At 35.3% G+C, this 25,080-nt stretch overlaps 2 protein-coding genes across 2 annotated transcripts; one reads left to right on the top strand and one right to left on the bottom strand.

Annotated features, from left to right (window-relative positions):
* The first annotated feature begins 4,210 nt into the window (after positions 1-4,210).
* On the top strand, positions 4,211-21,304 carry LOC120342757 (uncharacterized). The gene is made up of 6 exons (XM_039411723.2): positions 4,211-4,459; positions 5,629-13,018; positions 13,402-13,699; positions 17,816-18,041; positions 18,290-20,453; positions 20,650-21,304. The coding sequence occupies exons 1-6, from the start codon at positions 4,249-4,251 to the stop codon at positions 20,900-20,902; spliced, it is 10,542 nt and encodes a 3,513-aa protein (XP_039267657.2). The 5' UTR covers positions 4,211-4,248; the 3' UTR covers positions 20,903-21,304.
* Positions 21,305-22,458: 1,154 nt separating this feature from the next.
* LOC120343326 (uncharacterized) lies at positions 22,459-25,080 on the bottom strand. Its single transcript, XM_039412465.2, has 4 exons — positions 24,821-25,080; positions 24,485-24,616; positions 23,887-24,059; positions 22,459-23,161 (listed from the first exon to the last, which is right to left on the bottom strand). Exons 1-4 carry the CDS (start codon positions 24,985-24,987, stop codon positions 22,989-22,991), a joined length of 645 nt encoding a protein of 214 aa, XP_039268399.2. The 5' UTR covers positions 24,988-25,080; the 3' UTR covers positions 22,459-22,988.

The following is a 25,080-nucleotide window of genomic DNA, read 5'->3' as shown; positions in this document are numbered from 1 at the left end:
GCTTATCCTACCTAATTAAATTTATCGCAGGTGAAATTGGGGGCATGAGGTAACGTCGAAATATATCTAATATAACCACTAGGCATTCGTTTGATATTGATCGTTCCCTTTACCGTGTGGAATTATTTTGTAAATTTCAATATTCAATGAATATTTTGTGCATATTTCCAAAAATATGGAACTAAAAACCTAACTGTTCATCAATGATGTATTGTAAATTTATGAAAATATGACACTTGATGTTTAGAATATTTGATTTAACAATTTCCCGCTCAAAAATTGTCAGAATTACAGTTGCATTGCAACAAACTAAATAAATATTTTGCGAATCGCACATTATGAATTTTTTGTAGCAAACTATTCCAACCTGTCAATTATGATTTGAAACATATATAGAAATTTACCTTGCTCATGTTATGCCCTCAATAACCTACTGTTTCTAATCCTATAATAAAACGTTGACGTGAAGGCAAACTTGTTTTTTATTTTTATAATAACCTACTTTACCACTTATTCTCGCGTCCACGTCACATAGTTTTTGCTAATATTTATTTTAAATACGGCTTCGATACCTTCTGCGAAATTAATACCCCGCAGTCGTGTCGCGTAAAAATTAGTCTTCAGAACGAAAACTAATTTTTTTAAAAATTGTTAATCACATTTTATGATTTACGAGGGAACGGCATACCGTGGCACTTACAATATAACAAACTAAGAATAGATCGTGACCATATATTAAACAGTTTAGTACTGCTGAATCGCGATAAAAAGTTTGCTGTGACATTTTCGTGCTGTTTGTGATTATTTCAACACTAATTTGTAATTTTTTCACGTCATTTTTTGTATTCTTGATCTACATTTTGTAGCGGTTTATCGAACTTAATTTGCATCCTTCCTATCCTAAAATATATTTTACCACGAATAAGCAATATCCGTCCTCAGGCGTGTAATGTGAGTGAAACTATTTTGTTGACGTTCACCTGAAATTTAATGATATGTACAGTAATATTATGAACAACGGTGTTTTTATATACGTATATATATATACGTGAAGTCAGAGTATAATACACAAAAAGTTTGTTGTTAGACATTAGAATCTGATTTTATCGAGATTGCCAGTACCAGTCGGTACTTTATATAATATAAATTGGTAAAAGCGAGGTGGCGAGCTCTAGGCCAAATCATTATTGATAGAAGAACGTGCTTCGAGATGCATTTGAATTTATTATCGCGACAGAGACATTGTTAGGTAATGGACTTGGACAATAGACTTGGCGCCAGTCTAGAAGGCTGTCTTCATATCAATGTGGGTAGATAGCAATTCCACAATGATCTGAAATCTGTATTGATCTGTATTTTGTGCATTTGTCGCATAAGGAATTTATAATGTCATGTGTTATGAAGCTTGCAGTTGTCGAAATTATAATTAGATGGGAAATCCCGCAGTTGATGCTCAAATCTGCTATAATAATATGACACATCCTCGCCTACTGTTACAATTTATGTCGTGATATGTCGCAGTTCTAACGTGATAACGTATATTGGACAAATAATAATATTCCATGCGTTGACCTGCAGTAGTAAAGATAATAGTCGCCATGATAAATAATTTGCCATTGGTAATCGGGTCTTCAAGCAGGCTACGTAGAAAAATCCGGGATACTTTTTTTGTTATTACAGCTTGATTGTTGACGTGACTTGTGACACACAAACTGAGTATTTTGAGTTTGAGGCGCACGGTTGAGGAATTTAGAAATTATAAATATCAAGTATGGAAGTCAGATTTTGGTAACTGCTTGAACTTTTAATGTAAACATTACATCAACGCAACGCATAAACAAACTACGTTATTGTTATGTCTGATAACGAAGTATGCTGAAACACTTCCTAACAATTTTTATTTCCACTTTTACATAATTCAGATATAATGTGTTGAAGTTGAAGGTCAAATAAAGGTATCACAAGCGTGACTTGTCTTTATGAAGAAGCTTTTGGAGGAGAATACTGCCAGAATTAATAATAGTCAAACCAGTAGAACTGTTTTGTTTCCAATATGTTTTGAATTCCAATTCTGAATAGCAACTGGCCTTTCTTTGAGTAAATAACAAAGCAATTGGCATTTTGAAAGTGTACTGCAGATGTCATTTAACGAGCAAATTCACCTAACATCTCAAATAATATCTCGACGATATATAAATTTATTGAGAAAGCATGTTTTCGAGCGAGTATTTGAATCAGTCCGACCTTGAACCAACCCTTCATGAATGAAGAGAGACATGCAAATTTGTCGGTTTTTAATATGCAGATTATCGTGTAATACTTTGTTATCAAATTCAAATTTCTGTCAAAATTGTTCAGCAACTGTTTTTTTTTTTAAAGTTCAAACACGTTTATTGGAGACGTAACATTTTGCCGTTCATGTTCAAAAATGTCCAATGCTCTATTACAAAGTGTTTACATCGGACTTGACTTGTTATTACATGTTATAATAATGAAGCAAGCTGTTTGCATAGCATAGTTTATGTGAATTAAAACAATATTCAAATTAAGAAAAAAATATCTTTAGACAGTCGCAAATACAACCTTATGAAATATCCGGCTCAGGTGAATAATTTTGACAGTCAAAAGCAAATATACCTGAAACAACTATTGTGACATCGAATGATTTTACTGTTTTGTTGTAGTTGAGATTGTGTCACTTAACGTCGAACGAGAATATGAATGTATGCGTTCGCAGATGTGCGCTGATTGAAACCTATTGAAAGAATCAAGTAGGTTCTGTACGTGGGACTAACGCATGACTAAGACTTGAGCAAAGTAGATGTTATCCACAATAACCTTACTTCCTCTTCGTTATATGTTTGTGCATAGTTCATAGACATAGTATATAGGCATCAATATCGGTCAACAAAGTTTAATCAGTTTGCATAATTACTCGTGAAACTTTGAGCTACGTTTCACAACCGAGAAGGAACTCCTTCCAGAGGAAATTTCGCAGATCTTGAAAGACGGTATTCTGCGTCGGGTTCACAGCGGAATTACTAATATTCTTTAGTATTATTACTATATATAATGTTTGTTTGTTCACACATTATAAACTACTTGAACTCTACAAAAGCGGAAGATAATCGCGTATAACACTGATCAGAGATCCCTTGAATAAATAAAATAGTTTTTCATTCGTACCGAGGGAGAAATAAACTTTTGCTTTGTATTTGCTGTAATATTACTAATATTCTTTAGTTTTTTAGTATTGTATCTGTAACGTTTTATCGTGCACACAATATAGACAATTTAAACTGTAAAAAAGCGGGATTTACTTGCGTATAAAACTGGTCGAAGATCCCATGAATAAATAAAGTAGTTTTATTCATACTGAGGGAGGAACAAAGAGTGTGGAAATAGACGAAGGGAGAAATTCAACCAACAAAGGGTTGGAAACCACTGCTTTAAAGCGTGCATTCAGCGACAGTCACGGGTTCTTATAGAGAATACATTGTGGAGTTATATATTTCCATCACGTCAGGTTGTTGATCAAATTCCACCGATCCCTAATTAACGAAAGAGAAGGCTCAACTAATTTCGGTACTTCTGTAGTATAAGAACCAAGATGGCGGACACTGGAACGAACTAGCCAAGTGACTTCCGTAGTATTTGTACCTGGAATTATGGCCTAACCCTAACCTGGGACACATACTACGTCCCAGTGTCCGCCATCTTGGTTCGCATACTACAAGAGTACGCAAATTTCTTTAAAATTTGACTTAAGCTATTTCAAATCTGGCGCCAATTAGTATTTTCTGACGCCTACGGTTCGACGATAATTCTGGTTTACCAGCAGCCTATGAGATTTCGCTGTTCGCTCGTAGCTTTTGTGTCAGAAAAATTCTTTCACTTCTGAATGATAAAGTATGATATTGCTAAGGAAAACTGTTTTATCTGGAAACAACTTTATTGCACCTTGTCATTTGCAACTTAGCGCATGTGTCTGAGAATAGATAAATTAAAGAAATATTAGGATTAGGGGCGCTCCGGAAGTATTCGTATCATGATGACGCACAACCTGAACAACCCTCACCTAAGTACACATACTAGGTTTAGGTTGTGCGCCATCTTGGTACGAATACTTCGAGATCACCGAATTACGTAGGAAGGGATTGTGTAGGCTTACCCGACCTTTTTTTAATTCTTATTTTCGTTTCTAGAAATATTTCATATATACTGATTAAAATTAAAAACAAATCTGTCATGAGACTACTTTTGGCTGTGTCAGCCATTGTGTTGGTCATTGCCAACAACCACCCAGTTGAAGGATTGTCATGTCGATCTGGTTTCAACACTTCTGTGTATGGAATTCCTATCACGTTCTGGGATGAATCAAATCAATGTTCGTCCGCTTCTCAACAATCATGTTTCCTCGGAGAAATTTCATACAAAACATCGCTTATAGAGGATGAACGTAAGTGCAAGTTATGAATTTTTGTGCAATGCATAATTAGTATGAGTTCGAACCCAGCATCATTATTTCGATTAATATGAATATTACTGAATTTTTGTTATCTTATTTGTTTCACTTGTCTTACTTAAAATTATACAAATAATCATTGTATGATAAATTAGAATTTCGGAGATTCGAAAATCATTTTTAAAATGTACTCGACATGCCAGGAATGCCATAAAATCGGGTATAAACTACAGATCTGCACAATGCATATTTCAGCGCATTCTTGCAAAAGTCAATCCGGATGCCAATAATAAATACGGATGGCATGAAACCTATCTTATCTATACATTGAATCCTCAGTAAATATTCTTTAGGGAGAAATATTTTGAGTGTGCTTGAAGGTACTTCAGATACATACCAGTCTACGTTGAACTGCTTACAATTTCACTTACCCTTCTTGTGAAATCATGACGTCAAATATGTATTTAGCAATAAAAGAATTTCCCATTATAAACTTATCTCAGACATTTAAATCTCATCAGGGCCTATTTGTCCTTTGTTATGAAGACGCAAATCGAAACAAATTGAGCCTTATATTGTGTAACATCAACGTGGGGGTGATGAAGGAAGTGATTCAAAATTATTGTATTGGAACATTGGCTTGTTATTCATTTACTATACTATTATATATCAGGACAGGTATATTTAACACGGATGGCACCATGTAATGTGGTTGTATTATAATAATGATTTTCTAATATGATGTTGGTTGCCTTCAATTCAAATATACAATCTTTTGCATTTTTCGCTATTATTGAAAATTAGGTACTCCCGTGTGTGCCAGGTTAGGGTTAGGCCATAATTTTATTGCGATGTTCCTCATTTTAATTCTATTACGAGTTCGGGACTGTCTGTGTCAGCCAAGTAAATATACCCCCTGACCATATGCTTCAGTCCCTTTACACAACTTGATGTAAAGTATAAGGAGAACAAAATTAGTAACCTCCATATTGGTACACATACTTCTGGAGCGCGGAAAATTACACTATATATTTAGTTTATCCGATTATATGATTTCCTGGCATCTTATTCATTTCCGATCACTTTGAAATTTGATTTTTTTCGGAATATACAATGTCGCATAAATATATTAAGTCAAAATATTTTAACTTCACTTTTCACAGTTGCACTGACGTATGGGTCCTGCATTTCATCAGCCTACGAATCGTTGCTATCTTGTGATGAATTATTCGGTACCAATGGGTTGAATGTTGATAGAATATTACTTATGCTTCCCGATTTACAAAATCAACTTAATGTTGTCATCGACGATTTTTCCGAGAGGGCCGCAAAGGAAGTGATGAAGTTTCTTCAGAATGAACACGGCGAATTCGACAACGTAAAGCTGACGCAATCAATTTTTCATGGACTGAATGTGACTGTTCCAGACAACGTAAAACCAGTATTAGAAAAAATCGACTCTCTGCTTCTCACCGCTGTAGTTAACGTTTCTCAAGTTGAAAAAGCGTCGGACAAACTGTTAACTAGCTTCAGTAATCTCAGCACGCCGGATGCAGCCGCGAGTAAGCTTATATATGATTTGTTTAGACGCAATGGAGTGCCGGTTCCAGACAACTACAGACCTATGATTGAGAATCTACCTGGCTTCATTATTCAATTTTTCAAAGATGATCCAAATTATCAGAATATTAATGCTACGCTTTACACAGTTCTCGCAAATATAGATGTCACCAATCCCATTGCTTCTGTGCAATCTGTACCTCAACTACTGAATTCTTTGGTGCCGTCAGCATACAGGCTTTCGCCGCTTTTTGATTCACTCTCTCAACTCATAGACGAATTAGCAAAGGAAAATTACGACTATCTGAATACATGGGGCATCAATGTAATGAAAGAATATAGTAGAGTGACACCAGCAACAGAAGCACTAAGCAATTCAACCTTCGACCTTCTCAAACGTTTTGGAGTCAACCTTACTGATGATATGATAACACTTATCAAATATCAGCCAGGATATTTCTACAACTTCGTTGATTATAGTGATGAATTGGATTATATATTTCTCAATATATCCAAGGCTATTGATGCAATAGATCCAACCGCGCCACCAAATACAAAATCACTTCTTGAGTCTTTTGGTGTCAAGGTCGAGCTTGCTGGTATGGATCAAGTTTTTTCAACAATCGATGGTATTATTGAAGTCGCGTCTACGGGAAACTGGATGGCGCTTGGAATATATTCCTTAGAAGCACTACAGGAATCAAGCACAGTTACAACTCAGAGTTTGGCCATGAGCAATTCAATAAATAGTCTACTGGAAAGATCAAATATTTCCTTGAAAAAAGAGGTTAAGGATGTAATTACCTATCTTCCCGGGTTATTTATTACAGCCTTTCAGCAAGACGTAGATTTAATAAACTCGATTTACTCAAATTTTTCAGTCAATTTAAATAACATCGATTTCACGTCTCCGAATTATGGGAAAATGTTGAATTCGGCTCTCTCGCCACTTCTCATGTTGAATTTGACATCCGAAATGACAACAATTCTGGAAAAAATACCATCCGAACTTAACATATCTGATCTAGTAGGAACTATTAAAGCCGTCATAGACTTTGTCGTTCCTTTAATACCAGTTAATATGAACGCAACTCTTCCACTTCTGCGAGGGTTACCAGATTTAATAAACGAGATGATCAAAGGAAATTACAATTATATCAACATATGGCAAGCTGATGCACTAAAAGCAGTCAGTACAACAACAAATGAGACTAAAATGTTGAATAACGCGATTGTTGATATGTCAAAACGATTTGGATTTGAGGATAATATGACGAGAGAAACAAAAGATCTGATTGGTCTCCAGTTGGGAATATTTTACACTACACATCCTGAATCACAAGACGAGGTTAACTCTGCTATCAACGTTGTTACTGCGATCGTAGAAGCTACTGATCTAACAAAACTGCCTGATATAGGGAACATAATAAGTTTACTTCCAGGAGGTGACTCTTTAGATGTGATGAACCAATTTGCTGCGTCAATGAAAGAAATTTTTGACCCATTGAATGTCCCGGGCATTGACAATCCCACAAATGAACCACCCACTTTTAGCCCTTCTTCTTTCAACTTTACAACAATAGTCGAAGCTATTCTTCAGCAACTAAAAGACATTAATGTCACCCTGCCGGCTGAGGTTCATTCTGAAATAAGCAAACTTCCATCTAAAATCAATGTATCAGATCCCGTTGGATCTCTAGGAATGGCAATTAATTCAATTTCCTCTTTACTACCGCCAGATATTAAACCGATTGTAATGCCGGTACTCAACACCCTGCCAGAGCTTTTGAATCAACTATTGCAGAATAATGTCGAATATCTTTACACAACTTGGCAACTCGAGCTATTAAAATCAGTGAGCAGAATCACAGCCACAACAGAAGAACTTAGAAATTCAATATTCGAACTTTTGAAACGATATGGAGTATATGATAATATAACCAATGACATGAAAACTTACATTACCTACCAACTTGGATATTTCTATCTATTCATTCCCCCTGAAAGCCATGTTACCTTGGAATACACATATAAAAATCTGTCAGCAATATTGGACTTAATCGATCCTACCAGCCCACCTGATTTGAGAAGCATTTTTAATTTACTTTCGCCCGTTGCCGATTTTACCGTCATTGATCAGATTATTCCGACGTTACAAGGATTCATAAATGCCGCTATGACTGGTAATGCTACTAAAATTAGAATGTATAGTATAGAAGCGTTGAAAAATACCAGCAAATCAACAACAGAAAGTCTACAATTTAGCAATTCAATAATCAGTTTACTAGAACGTATGGGCGTTCTTCTTTCTAAAGAAGTAAAAGAAATAATTATGTACTTGCCAGGAATATTTACTGCTTCCCTTCACGACAACGAAGCCATGATTAACGCAATTTTTGCCAATGTGAGTCAAGGAATAAGCAATTCATTTATTACCACTCCCGAAGATTTGGACGCAGCTATTCAATCGACTATTCAACAGCTTGGGATGCTTAATCTCACATTGCCACCTCCAGTTTTATATATACTCAATGAAATTCCATCGAAAATCAACTTCTCGGATCCGATATCGTCTCTGCAGGGTGCGGTTGATGTGTTAGAGACCCTAATACCTCCAGAAATGAACATTACGATACCGATGATGAACACTTTGCCGGAGTTGATAAACCAGCTTACACAAGGAAATTTCATTTATCTAAATACTTGGCAATTGGAACTACTGAAAACAGCCAGCAAAATAACACCAGCGACGGAGCAACTGAGCAATGCAATTTTCAATCTGACAATGAGGTTTGGAGTTTACGAGAATTTGACTGATGATATGAAGACTGCAATAACATACCAACCAGGATATTTTTATCTATTTGCTCAAGAAAATCCTGATGTTTTAGATATGTTATTGCGTAATATGTCACTGATCATCGACAACATTAATCTTTCCAAAACACCAGATCTGATGTCGATCCTTTCAGAAATTATTTCGCCGGATATTTTATATCCGGAAGTGAGTCAAGCAACTGCATCGATAAAAAGATTCATTGATGGAATAATATCAAACAAAACGTGGGTTGATTCATTGCTCATTAGTTCAATTGGTGCTTTACAAAATAGCAGCACTATAACAACAGAAAGTATCGCATTGTCGAACAGCATTGTAAACTTGCTGCAAAGAATGAACGTCACTGTTAATTCAAATATAAACAATGTCATCAAATACTTTCCAGGACTATTCGTAAATATGTTCCAGGACAATATAACCTTAATCAAATCGTTTTTTGCAAATATCAGTCAAAGCTTGGACGCGATCAACACAACTACTTTGCGACAGCCTATTACGTTCTTACCGAAATTTATTTCAAACATCATGGATGGCATGCCCTTATTGGAGGCATTTGTTCAAAGTATTGGAGAAACCCTTTACACTGAAGCTGAATTAACCCAAGAGAGTCTGGATTTAACGAATTCAATTGTTCAATACTTTGAAAAAATGAATGTGACTCTGGATGACTTTGCTAAAGACGCCCTCAAACACATTCCTGGTATTTTTGTAACATTATTCCCCGACAATGTTACGTTAGTAAACGAAATTTATTCCAACATTACTAAAAACTTGAATGCTGTTAATTTGACCCATCCAGATTGGTCTACGCCATTGGAATCAACGATCCAGCAACTAGAAATGATGAATATATCCATTCCAGATGAAATTAAGACAATGCTACAAAATTTGGCTTCTAGAATAAATATGTCAGATCCCATCGGATCTTTGCGACTTACTATCGAAGCTGTAGCTTTGATTCTACCTGCTGAAGTTCAATCAATAGTGCCAACTTTACAGTCTATTCCCAACTTGCTGGATCAATTGATCCAAGGCAATTTTGAGTACATTACATCTTGGCAACTCGAGCTACTTAAAAGTTACAGCAGAATTACACCTGCTACACAAATGCTCAGTAATTCAGTATATGAAATGACCAAACGATTCGGAATTCACAACAACCTTACGTCTGATTTGCGCACTTTAATCGATTATCAACCTGGATATCTCTACATGTTTTTCGTTGGCAATGAAAACGATTTGGAAATCGCATATAGCAACATATCTGCGATAATTGACTCTATCAATTCTACTAATACTCTGGATCTGATGTCGTTGCTTGGATCAGAAGGTTTCAATTCAAATCTAACTGGAATAGAGTACATCGTCGAGGTAACTGAGCAACTTTTAAAGGCAACAACAAGCGGAAATATAAATATAATTTTAAACACTTTGCTGCAATCCTTCACGAACTTGAGCATCCCCAGTGACGAAAGCCGCGATTTGAGTAACACTTTATTGGATTTTATAGGAAATGTCAACGTCTCGTTACCTCAAGATGTGTTGGACGTGATAAGTAATTTACCTGGATTTTTCATCAGAATATTTCCCAACGAAACTGAAGTGATAAACATTGTTTACGAACGAACAGCCCAGAGTATTAGAGATTCCATGATGTCGAGTGGTTTCAATATCGAACAAATTATTAAAGACACAATTCAACAGTTGAATGCTTCTGGTATTTCAATTCCTGGTGAGCTGAACGTAATATTGGATAACGTGCCAGCGTTATTCGACGCAGTAACGAAAGGTGATACAAATCGAATCAATAAATGGTTGGTAGAAGTTATATCTCTCCTAAAAACGCCATCCACCAACTCTTCTATCGCATTGATAAATTCTGTCAAATATTTGCTCGGACAAATCAATGGAGTCGACACATCCGGGTTAGAAGTGGCTTTAAACTACCTTGTCACCTTGCCTTATCAACTTCTGGAAGAAACAAATACACAAACTATTGACTCGGTGTACGACAGTATATCTAACAATTTGGTGAAAATAAACATCTCGGCTACAAATTTGATGAACCTTGAAAACGTCAATATCAACCAGGTGATTGAAGACACAATGAAGTTACTGAATATGAACAGCACCATCATTCCCAACGATGTGAAGACAATTATTAAATTATTGCCAACGTTGGTCGACTCCTTAACAAAATTAAACACCTATGAAATTAATATTTGGCTTGTGAACGTTATGGGACTTCTGGACACGCCTACGACAAACGCTTCACTGGCACTGGTTAGCGCTGTGAAACATGTACTCAGCCAGATTGATGGAGTTGAAACATCCGGACTTGAGGCAGCTTTGAACTACATCACTACATTGCCTTATCAACTCCGGCCAGGTCAGGATACTCACACTATTGACGCCGTGTACAACAGCATCGCAGATTCATTGATCAACATAAATCTTACAGCGTTCGATTCTATGACTCCGAGCAATTTCAATATTGAACAAGTTATTAAAGATACAATAGAACAAATCAGTTTATCTGGTGTCGTTATTCCCGTCGACGTAAAAATAATCGTGGATAATTTACCAGCTTTATTCAATGCTGCAACAACAAATAACACAGAAGCGATCAATGCTTGGTTAGTAGAAATTATGTCTTTACTGAACACGCCCTCAACTAACGCTTCCATTACATTAGTAAACGCTGTGAAGCACGTACTTGGCCAACTGGATGGAGTCGAAACAAGCGGGCTTGAAGCAGCATTGAAGTATATTGTAACTTTACCTTATCAGCTGCTCGCAGGCAATAATTCTCAGACTATTGACACAGTGTATGATAGTATTACCAATTCATTGATGAATATAAATCTAACTGCTACGGAATTCAATCCTTCATCTCTCAGCGAAATGTTCGAACAATTGGATACATCGTTCTTGCCAGCAGAATTGACTCCTTTGCTAAAAAGCTCCGAGATCTTAATTATGGCTGCTACAACAATGAATGAAACCTTATTTATGCAATGGAGTTCATACATTCACACGCATTATTGCTCTTCCAACGACGTTACAAAATCTTTTGCTCAAACAATATCGACAATGTTGTCAGAGTATGGAATATCAGTTCCTGGCAGTGCGCAATTGGGACTTGAATGTGTTCCCGGATCTTTGTATGCTGCTTTACCAGACCAGGCTGCTCTGATAACTGATGTTTTTAATCAAATGACACTGGCTTTCACCAACTACTCGGGCTACATTGAAGGACAATTCAGTCAGCTAAACGTCTCCGTCCCGTTTGAACTGACTGTTTTGATCAACAAATTGCCAAAAATTCAGACTGCCCTCGCTCAAAACAATATGTCACAAATCATACAACTGCTGATTGAACTTCAACAAGACATGGCTAAAGAAACCGAATTAAGCAAACTAATCGTGACTATTCTTACTAAGGCAGGGGTAAACGTAACAGATCAAATATCAATGTCTATTCGCCAAGCATCAACTTCAGCATACAACCCATCCTGGCCACAAGTCCACCCGACATTGGATACAATATTCTCTTCCCTAAATGAAGACATCGCTGCAAACAAAGATATCGGTGTTGCAATTCAAGATGCTTTCGCAAAAGCTAATGTGACCATGTACGATCGGCTTATTCCTGTTTTAAATAATGTGCAATCTCTCATCGACGCTGCAACTATAAATGATGTGCAGGGTATAAACGACGCCATTTTGAATATATTGGTATCTTACAACGCATCGTTCCCATCGGATCAAGTCCAGTTGTCAATCTACACTTACAAATTTCAGCTTGCACTGATGAATAATATGGATATACTAAAAACTTCTTTACCCGATGAAGCCTTCGAACAAATCGTTAACGTATACCAATTAATTTTGAAATCTGTTAACGTCACCGGAACAGATTTAAGAAACAGGCTTCTGCAACTTTTCCCTGATGGCAGACCCATTATCGAAATATTTTTCCAACTAGACCCAAAACAAGCATTCTCTTCAATGTCAAATTTTGTTTACTGGATATTTGATCCCGAGAGAACAACAACGACATTGGCTTCCTACATAAATTCAACCATTCATCTTCTTCTTGACAAGCACGGTGTTAATGTTGCTCAGTTATTGAAGACTCTAGTGGAACCAAAGTAAGTACATTTTTGCATCGTCTTTTCATCGTTTTGCTTTTTAAAGTTTGAATATAACGGTGTGCAACTATTGGAAGCTCCTGTTTGGCGCCGCTTTTGGGCACAGCCGTTCGGGCGCCAGCTGATTGTAGGGGACGACCGTATGGTCGTCATCTGGGCCATTTAACAAATTTTGAATTATTTGAAAAAATATATAGTATTGTAATTTTGTTTATCAAGACAGGCTTATTTGACCCAAAAAGCCGTCGGGCTAGGGACATCTGGCGCCCAAGCGGGATAGACAAATGAATATGCCAATAAGTACTCCACCATAAATTCAAACTCTCTCTGTTTCAGGTTATATGATTGAAATTCTTCTATTAAAATTTCCAATTCACTTTCAGATCTTGTTCGTACGAAGTTTGTAAAACGGACAACTGTAACGTGAGAGACATTCTGCCAGCACATACCACATCTACAACATCCAGCAGTGTAGAATCAACGGGGCCGTTTACCTCCACATCTCCGATTAGTTTGACAGATCAAGCACTTACAACATCGACGATTTGGTCAGAACCTGTTACAGGGACTTCAAATACTACCGATACAACCACCTTCAGTGGTGGTGTAATTAATTTACATAACGCTGCGTCTTTGACGTTATTTTTTTCAAGCTTACTTTTTTCAATTACCTTTTTTGATATATAACGCACATATAATGAAGGTTGATTCGAATTACTGTCAAAATTGACAATCAAAATTTGTTCAAAAATACACGAGCGCCTGTACCAATCTCAAATTTTGAGTAAAGTTTCATTTACTGTTATCACGTGCCTTGTGATAGATGTCTTTTCTCACGCTTTTATCGCAGCAATAAATCGATGCGTAAAATTTTATTTCGTTATTATGTAAAAGTTTCATTGTAACTTAGAACAAATATTTCTGTGAAAAACTTCCATTTTTATTTGTCACATTGTTTTTTATGCTTTAGCTAATTGTTTTTCATAATCCGATATAACTTTTAGTTAGGATGTCGGTTGTGACGTATCGCATATTTGAAATTGTCACTAATTCCACTCAGAATATATTTATTTTTTAATATAACAAATTGAGCTAAAACTATTTTTTGTTAGGTTTGTTGAAAGTTAAATATCTATGTATTACCATCTCAACAATACACCGTTAACTACCCCGGAGAAAAATTATTTTTTACGCAAGTGACGATTAGTAAAACATAATTGGAATTTGTGTGAATTAGACAGGATCATCCTTTTTTCGATGCAATAGTTTATTGAACACCAGTTTTGTGTTTTTTATCCATTTTTGATTAATTTACTAAAAAAGTATGTTTGCAATAAATCAGATGGGTTTCATGCATAATCTGGGGTTTTTAAAAATTATTTGGCAACATACATTTCAATGCTTTTGTTCAGTTTGAAAATTTTTGTTCTCAGATTTAACTAATTTTAAATGGTCTATAGAATAAAAGTAATATTGATAAAAAAATAAGCTCATTAAATTGGTTTGGTTTCATATTTCTATATTAAATACCTTTCAAAGTTTTATATCGCCGGTAATTTTTGTTTCCCAAGTGCTTGATTAAACTATTTTATGCATCATATACGATCAAAATGCACTATCATCGTTTTTTTTAATGCTGTTATTTTGTGGCACATTGTACTTTCTACACGTCTACAATTTGTAGAAACCTCGACTTCTGAAAATCACAAAGAAAATTGAAATTACAGCCATATCAGTAAAATTAGCATTTGCCCGTCGAAACCCTAATTCTTTCAAAATAAATTCTCAGTGGGCTTACAATTTTTCCTCAAAATCACTGTATTTAGTCTGATTGTATTTCATTGCTGTAGACCTGCCGTGAAGATAGTCTTAGAAAAATGCCGTGATTTGAAGTATGGTTAGGACCTGTTATCTCGTTAAAATTGTTCCATAAAGCAAATGTGACGTATTGTTTCCAAGCAATTTATCAACTCAGTATACTTGATTGATATACTTCTTACGCATTAGCTCTATGTCACAAATACATGTAATGTATCTTAAGTGCCTAACCATAAATCTATAATGTTCTTCCAATCACCAAATGTGTATAAAATCATAATTCACAATTATTATAGTTGATGTTCATTTTCATACAGCATTCTATATGTAAAACTCAATAAATACACATTTTTATATTTACTTTAAAATAATCAAGATTTTCATTGAATTTACCTTATTTTCGTTCTTTATCGCAACCCGCACTAATATTTAAAAAAAAAGATTTGTGTTAAAAATCGAAGTACAAAATATACTTTACAGCTAGAGAATAATGCTAAATTAATTAGAATCTGAATTTGGCGAAGTACGAACAACGATAACTATATCTATGGTTCATAAAAGACTGAAAATGAGAAGTTTTATATCTACTGAGATAGTTGATATTTAAGTGAAGAGAATGCAACATTTTTATTCTATTGTAGGATTTGAACTCATTTTTACAAACTGTCTGTCTGTTTATTCTCGTGCTTTCTTTGTCTAGGCTTTGTAACCTGGAGTACGATATACAGTGAATTGACCTCGCTCTGGAAGCGAGACTTTTTCTGTCTCCTACATTTAATGAAGTAATTTCTCCAGCAAAATATCCGAAATTTATTAATACATAAAATTGTACATGACTTGAACTATTAATCATAAATATCGAGGGTGAATTAGTCTATATTGTATCATAACTGTATATATTATTTCAAATCTTTCAATGCAAAAACCTGCTATTTCAATGCAAAAATCATTTGTCCTAAATATAATATCAGCTTATTGAAAAGTATGCTTTTGTTTCCAACGTTCACACAAGTTCGAGATAGATATTTCTGAAGTGTCATTGAGGTGTGATATTTGTTTGCGCAGAGGGGGTATGGCGCCATTTGTAATAGGACGACGCAACTATAAGTTAAACTCGCAATAACAAGTTTCGTCAAAATCACGGTCACAAATTTTCCCAATAAAATTGGACAGAGTATTGATAGAAGACCAAAACACATGCAGGCGAACACTATACATAAGATAATAGCGGAGTTCAACGTGTATCAAATTATAGAAAACATTCATATTCCTAGTTCAAATGACGACTTGTTAATTACAATGGCGTAATATTACTATGAATCGAAAATAAAACATTGAAACTTCAGACATGGCACAGAAATATAATATTATGCTATCGTGTCGGTGTGTGGACAGGGAGTGGCTACTTAGAGTACAATAGGTTGCACTTAGTATTTAACTCGGCATGGTCGGCATTGCGCAAATTAAGCAACTATCTCACATGTATTCTTTATATGAACAGTAGAAATACAGTAAAAACCAAGACTTCGTTTTTACCATTCACACCATGCAATATTGTTTTTCTTCTAAAATTGTAAGTGATTTCTTGTAGCATCTAAATTGGTAATCAATTTGTTCATTTCAATTCTTATGAATCGAATGTAAAATTTGATACCTCGCCATATTTTTGTAATGTTCAAATATAGATTCTTTTTGTCACAAATTCCAATGATATCTCTCAGTTCAGAATCTATCATTTGGCAAAATTTGAAAATGCAGTTACATGCGGCAGGTTTAAATACAGTGATATATATTGAATTTTATGCACATAAACCAGTTTAAAAATAAAGTTTTTCGTATGTCACATCCAAATTATTGAATGCAAGATGATATTTCTAAACACCAAAATTGAAATATTAGGTCAATTACCCTGGTTACGCTTTCCTAACTAATCCCGTGGTTAAATATTTGCAATATTGCCGTGACATGGCCACGATTTCACAATTTTTAGGTAACAACAAAAAAGCGATTTGTTTGTCGACGGCGTGGTGACCACGGGACAAGGTTTGATCACCGTTTTCTCCCTTGACAACCTGAAAACGTGAATTCATTACCGCGAGTACAATGAAAATAAAAAAAGATCAAATGATTAGTCACTAATAGTATTGCTAGGGAGAACTGAATCATTCTCATTTTTAACAGGCTCTGTAAAATAAATTTACGGTCTTCAAATATTTACCTAAACCCGATGTACGCAAAATTGAATTATTCAGCAAATTCGTTCGTTCATTTTTTCAACAATTTTTGGCTTAAATACTGGAATACGTCTTCCTATATTCATTTATATTTTCTGTTCGTGAGTAAAGTATAGCTTCGAAGAAATAATTTTGTGTCGTTACCAGTATATACCTTTTACTTCTAACTTTTGCCCTTTAATAGCTTTATTCCTACTTTGTGTATAAATGCGGTATATTTTCTGTACAATTTTTATTTTGCACTTTCCAATGTCACTTTCTTCACTCAAATAGGAAACAATTATAACGTTATAAATTTTGAAAACCGGATTTAAATTAAATGAAACACCACTATGTATTGATTTGTTATTCTTATATATATGAAGGTTTGAAAATGGCAAGATTGATTGAAATATTCGGTAAAGATACTACTCAAAATATTTTATTTTCGTTTATTAGTGTCGCTTTAACTTAATTATATATAATAACCTCTAATTTTGGACATATTTCTATTATAAGACTATTACCCAGTTTTCAGACTATTTGTAAAAATATGATTGTTGTGGATATAAAGGATTACTGATATGTTAAGCGAACATAAAATCCCGCTCCAATAAAACATAATGAATATAACTATAAGGGCTAAAATACATACGTATTGTGATGATGTTTGTCATGAATGCGATAAAACAATATCTATTTTTGGTTCTTTCTAACTTTTTCGCAAACAAAATTTTACAGGTTGGTTAAATTTATAGAAAAGTAGAAAGAAAGTATCACCAAAATGAAGTCCATTTTCTCAGCAGCAATTGTCTGCTTATTTTTCGTTAGCGCTGTTAATGCACTCAATTGTAGAAATGGATTCAACACAACTGTGTTCGGGATGCCCATATACGCGTGGAACGAATCGTACACTTGCCCCTCAACATCGGGACAGTCTTGTTTCCTCGGGGAAGTGATTTATAAACCAGAATTTTTGGACAAGCAAGAAGGTATGTAAAATTTAAAACAAAACGATTAAATTTTATAATTTAGGTGTGTTTCATGTGTAGCATATCAAAAATTCACAAACGAAAAGCTCAAGTGAAAAAAAAACGTTGAGAAATATTGCATCCGTTATCAAATGAAATTATTGATATGTTTAGTCTTCAATGAGTTTTCTCTGAAAATCATAGTTATAAAATAAAAATGTCATCGAACTTGTCTTTATTATGAGACTTATGGAATGTTTTTTCTTTAGTTACCATTGTCTATGGATCATGCATATCTACGGCCTATTCGTCATACTTGGAATGCGGAGAAATTTTGAAATTGAACGCGAGCAATATTCAACAATTATTAAGCCTATTTCCCGATGCTGGAGACCAAATTCAAAACGTAATAAGGATATTTTCACATCAATTGGCAATGCAAATCAACGAAACTCTTTCCAACAATAACGCAACACAACTTTTTAATATGCTGTTAGAAGAACTAAATATCACAATGCCAGGCATGGACCACGAAATGATCAATGGATCCTCCATTTTCTGGAACTCGCTCGAGGAGCTCTTCATGAATATCAATGATTCCAATTACGTTACGCAATGGAGGTTGAGTATGCTCATGCAGTTCAGCACCATTACTCCAGCGACTGAAGCACTCAGCACATCTATCATAAACATGTTCGAAAGATTCGGCCACAACAACTTGACGAACGAAACCCTAACGATGATAAAATACCGGCCAGGATTAGCCTACACATTTTTCCCCAACCATACAGAACAAATTGATAACTTGTATTACAACATGTCAAGTATGATCGACCAAATTCAACCGTATAACATGTCAAACCAGGATATTTCCACCATGCTAAACCAAACTCTGGAGGATTTGGCAAAGTATAACATTACTCTTTCACCAAACGTCATCAATGCGCTAACACAAATGTCTGCTCTGATACAAGCGCTTCAAAACAACTCGACAAATTTAACAATGATATTGCAAACAGGGTTGCCAACATTCATCAACCAAACCATCGAAAATCTAGCAATGATGAATATCACTGTTCCACCAGAAGTAATTGCTTTCCTACAAGAACTTCCGAATATTTTATCGAACACTTCAATGAACTCGTCAATGTCATTTGACTTCAAAATGATCTTAAATGAAACGTTGAACGACCTCGCAATGCAGAATATTACATTATCAAACGAAACTCTGGCAACTTTGTATTTGATATCTGACTTGGTGACGGCAATCCAGATGAATGACACGCAAAATGCCACCATTATCGCCGGTATGTTGTGGATGAATTTTGAAGCTAAATACTGCTTGTCGAATAACGTAACACAGGCTTACGCCGATGCGTATATAAAACAAATGGCTGACATGGGTGTCAACATTTCTGCTGAGTATAAACCCATGATCGAATGCATTCCAGGCTACTTGTTAAAAAGATATCCGAATAAAACAGAAATGATTACAAACACGTTTACGATGATAACAGTATTTTACAACAACTACACGCAATATCTAGAGTTGCTTTCGGCGCAGTTGAACATGACCCTTCCACCGGAATTGGCTGGACTTGATCAACTCCACACCGCCATAATAGCCGCAAATGGAAATATGACCCTAATCCAGATGGCACTTTACGAATATGCTAACTCCACATATCCTCCAACAGAGCTGAGCAAATTGATGGTCACTCTTCTAACTAAAAACGGAGTGAACGTGACGCAAGAAATCGAACTTCAAATTAGAATGCAAAGCATGCAGTTTTATAGGCAAACATCACAAAATGTTTCTGACACCGGCGATATCATTTTTGCGTCGGTGAATACCGATGTAACTGCAGGTTCAGACATCGGACCTGCTTTGATTACTGCATTTGGCAAAACCCATGTAATGCTGCCTACAGAAATTGTATTCGTGTTGAATAATATACAGCCTGTTTTGGATGCCTATGGCACGAACGACACAGCTGCGCAAGACCAAGCGATGTTGGCTTTCTTAGAAGCATATACCATGCAATTTGACTCTACACAAGTCGATTTGCAGATTGCGAGCATCAAGCTTAGAATCGCTATTCAAAACAACAACGGCAGTGGTATCAATGAAGAAATCCAGATGTACATTGGTCAAATCTACAATCTGACTCTAGAAGCTGCAAACATTACAGAAGCACAGCTGATTGAAATGATCACCAAAAAATATCCACAGTTGAAAGGAATTGTTGCTTTGGTATCCAACCTCGAACCCGGTGAAATTGTCAAAATCGGCGCTGATTTCTTCCAATGGGTGACGAATCCTAATAAAAATATCACAACACTTGCGACTATCATCAACGATGCCGTTCAGCTCGTTCTGGAAAGAACAGGAATCAGTCTACAAGAATTAGTCGGTGAAGCACTGCAACCCGAGTAAGTTAAATGTTTCTTTTGATTGCTATACAAAGAGAACGAGCACTTTTTGTGATTCAAAAAAGATAAACAAATAAATATGTAGTTGTGCATGCTCAAATTTATTAACCTCATCATCTTTGGCAAATATGATTTTCATTGAACGTTTATCTCGTATTTTGTATTGTGAACTTATCAGTGTCTATTTCAACTTCAGGTCATGCAAATATCAAACTTGTGACATCAACCTCTGTAACGTACCTGAATTAGTAGAAAACGTCACAGCGATAACTAAGCCTGTCACCACAACTACAATACAAGCCGACTTGAACACAACCACCCCGACAACAACTACTCCAACGACGACTCCTATCACCACCACGTCAGGAGCAAACAGCTGGCTGACGAGCGGAATATCTTCAGTCTTCCTTGTGTTTAGTGCCATTTTATCCCTCAGAATAATGTCATAATTTTGATTATTGTTCCCAATTTTACCAACAAAATTATATTTAGAGATAAATAAATTATTAAGTGCCAATATCAAATAATTCCAATAAAGTATTATGTGAACACTTATGCAAATTGAGTAGCCTCGTGAAATCACAAAGTGCACAAGTGAGGGTAAATATATTAGATTGTATTGATTCGGTGTGTACTAATACAATATCCAATTTGCAAGTCAACAAAAAAATAAACAGTATTAGAAATATATAGTTAAAATAAAAATCAGTAAATTATTCGGCTGTTATAATTCCATGTTCAATTTGTAGATCACCTTTACTGAACAAATTTCAAATTTATCTCACTATGACGTCACTGTATACGACATTTATGAAGTCAGTTATACTGAGATGTCGAAGTGTCAGTATATTAAATAATTCACCATATGTGCTTTCAATGCAAATGAAATTGATTTCAAAAATAAAGACGATATTATAGTTTTCTATATCTTTGTGCGGTTCAAGTCAGTTTGAGAAAGATGAAAATGGGTTGCGCAAGTTGCCACAACACTAGCGACGCTAGTAATTTATTTTATATTAAACTCAATTTGAAAGCAATATAAGGTTTATAAATCTCGACATGGTATTGATATTTCATTGAATCGAGTAAATAGGGTTGCCACATATTCATCAACCAAACGAGTAATATTATCGAACGATAATAGCTGATAGTATCAGCATTTGGAAAGTAGATGCCTGCGTCCAAGTGATAGAACCAGTGGTGAGCTGTAGCCGGAACGGCGTTCAGGTTGTTGGACATTTTATTGCATTTGCGTTCCGGTTGTTAAAAAAAAATTATGGTACAAAAAGTCTAGTTTCTCTTGTTAAACTAGTTATTAATTTATGTTTTGTTACAATATAATTCGTAATTAACATCACGCAAATAATTAGTTCAGAAGTAACGTGTAATAGATATATCCCCTACCTTTGACCCCATGTAAATTCATCCTATACGGTACTTTTCTTAAGTGCGTTCCGGTTGTTACGATTTTTCCAGCTCATCACTGGATAGAACTACATTAAAGACGTTGAACTTAATATACTTTTCATTGTATTCTCGTAATCAGAATTCAAAAGTGAGGAGTAGCTGTATGATATCTTGACATCGAGTGCGTCAATGCTGACTTAATTTTGGAGCAGTAAATTTAGAAGACAAATCAAACAATACAGTTATATATATATTTTTGACACGGGGTATATACGGATCGTTTCATTAAATTCTCGTAGTCGTCGATTCTCTTGCTTTTTTATTTAATTCGCTGGAACACATTTTTCTGCGTCACGTTCACGCCTCCGTCACGCTTCTCTGCTGATCTGTTTTTGCAAACTCGATACTTGTCCTGCCGATACCGGTACGCTGACTTCGCCTTCATATATTAAGCATTGCACTCTTTTAAAATTTATTATACCAAAAAATACTATAAATGCGACTAATACGCTAATAGATATGAATATATCCAAAAAATGAAAGAACATATCTTCGACTACGTGAAGTCTAACGCCGCAGAAATATTAGTTAGGCCGGGTTCGTCAAATTCGATTGCACGTGCTTCTAATGACTTCTCAGATATAGCAAACATATGAAACCACAATATGTGGGCCTCAAACTCACGTTATAATTTTTAATCAATATTGAAAGAAAGCAAACTCAGTTCTCAGTTAGTGTTTTATTAAATGAGTGATTAAGCATAGCCTAATACGGTATTTAGTTGCAGAACAATGAAAATCAGTGTGGAGTTCTAAGCATTCTTACTTCTCCAGAACAGAGTACAGATATGTCTTTATCTCATGCCAAAATGTAGAAATGTCTAATCTGTAAAACGCTGTTATCAACTTGAATGATGCTACAAAATAAAATGCCAATCTGAGCATTCCAAATTCGAACTCAAGTTTGAACTCGTAAACCTTTCACAAACTACCTAAATATTTTACAATGGGAGTTCTAGGGGTTCTCATTATTTCAATATTGGGTATAATAGTGCATACCTAGCTAACAGATAAAAATGAATGTTATAGTTTTTTATCGCACTTGATAATTTTGTTTTCCATAATGGGATTAGCTTTCATTCAGTTTTTCATATTCACTGATGTAAAAATTTCCCCCAAACAGACTCAAAAATCCCATCATTGCTTTATCTTTTCTCCAATTTTGTATTATTACTTTCAGTTCCTTTTCAACTTTTCCACTCATCACAGTTGTATAGTTTTTCTCCGCTTCTTTCATTGACACTGACAATAAAATATTACGGTAAGATATTCGGCTATATTTCAACGATAAATAACAGATATTAATCCACAAATTAGAGATGAAATTGAGAGGTATGATGATGAATTTCTAAATATTGATGGTGCGAAATTAAAGCGAGATATGAGGAATTTTTATGACCAGTGGTTTTCAACATTTGGTGTAGCAGATAAACCCGATAAACAAAGGCTCGAGGAACCTCTGTGCAATTGATTTTATCTATATTTATTTGTTTGCTTATTTTTGTTGTCATAAAATGTGCTAATCGAAAAGCGGGAAACTACAATTTGACGCGGGACACCTGAGGGTCTTTCACGGAACACTGGTGAAACTCAATTATTATAAAAATATATATCCGTGTATCTGAGTTTATTTAAAAATATATTATAATATTACAGGTTTGATTGTAAGACTTTGGAAACCATGCACTGCACTGGTAGAACATGGTTGGAAACCAATAACCGTAACATTATTAGCATGGTTCCAAAACATCATCTCCGTGGTATACTAGAATGGAATGAGATGACTTGTCCGGAAATTTCATATCATTGTAGCCCTAAGAGCCATTTGAATGGCCTGTTCCGTAGAGTTCAATTGGGCTAATATAGACAGTGGTTTTGGTGTTTAGAGCGTCTAATAATATTTTCAAAATAATAAAAAAAAGTCTCAATGCCACAAATGGCACATTAAGTAATATCTCAAAACATACCTTGTTCTGCTGCACATTTCCAGCAATGCGTACAAAGTTCATCGTTTGATAGAGCAGGTAATTTCGTCCACCATTCCGGACCTAATACCACTGCGCTTCTTCGATCTGAACTTTTACTTCGAGTATCAACCGACGATTCGTCGTCAATATTTTTTTGTCTATATTTCAGCGGCCTACAAAGAATATTGATATAACCGATAATGCGATTCAAAATTTTGAGAACAGGTTCTATTTTGTATCGAACTCACTAACAACAGATTTCCTCATTTAAGAACCGAACTAACCACGAGGATGGGTTCTCTGATCATCACGATATTTCAATGATGGGTTCGCGGGAACCCGCGCGAAATACCCAGAATCCCACCACTGGCTATACCATGTAACTAGTAGAGGGTATATCTCATTTTGTACGGAACACTGCAAGCAAAATTCCAAATCAAATGTTATGTGATGTTTTATTGGAAGAAAAACTTTAGTTGGGGGGAATTTATTCACTCCACCCCCATCGAACCCGTGATAATGATCATTAGGTTAGGGCTATCAGTCTGCACTTGAATTATTTGTTACTTATAGTCTAGTTTAGAATATCGGTACCAACCTTAGATATCGAGCTATTAACTCCTGTGCAGAAAGATAAGGTTCATAACTTTTTTCTTTTCTATTTTCCAACCAGTACTTCAATTTCATTTGACTGTACATGAACATTTCATTATTGTCCCAGAATCGATATCTGCAACAAACACACACAAAAAAAACATGAAAACAACGATCACACCATATTGTTAAATCAGCTCCACCCATGAAGTTGTTTCATTAAAAATAAGATTTCTTGCAGTACAACAAAATATGAAACAAATAAATAATATTTTGAAATATTCAAATTTAATTTAGAATCGTTTATTCATCATACACAATTTATCAAATTCAAACCTACTTGCTTTTCCACTCCAAACCTGACCAAACAGGTTGATGCCGTGGTGTCTCATTCCTACTTCTGTTCTTTGTCGAAGATACCGGTATTTCTGCAGCAGAATAATTGTCCAAGTCAAGCTGTACTGTTCTCCCTGGTGTTAAGAGTTGTTGAATATTATTTTCCTCCATTTCTGTTACGAAAAATGACCGACAGGTGTTTTATTGGCGCTCCAGAAGTATGTGTACCAATATGGAGGTAACTCATTTTGTTCGCCTACTTTA

This window comes from Styela clava, chromosome 3, assembly GCF_964204865.1.
Source record: "Styela clava chromosome 3, kaStyClav1.hap1.2, whole genome shotgun sequence".
NCBI classification, from domain to species: Eukaryota; Metazoa; Chordata; class Ascidiacea; order Stolidobranchia; family Styelidae; genus Styela; species Styela clava.
This window is presented reverse-complemented; position numbering and strand designations above follow the sequence as displayed.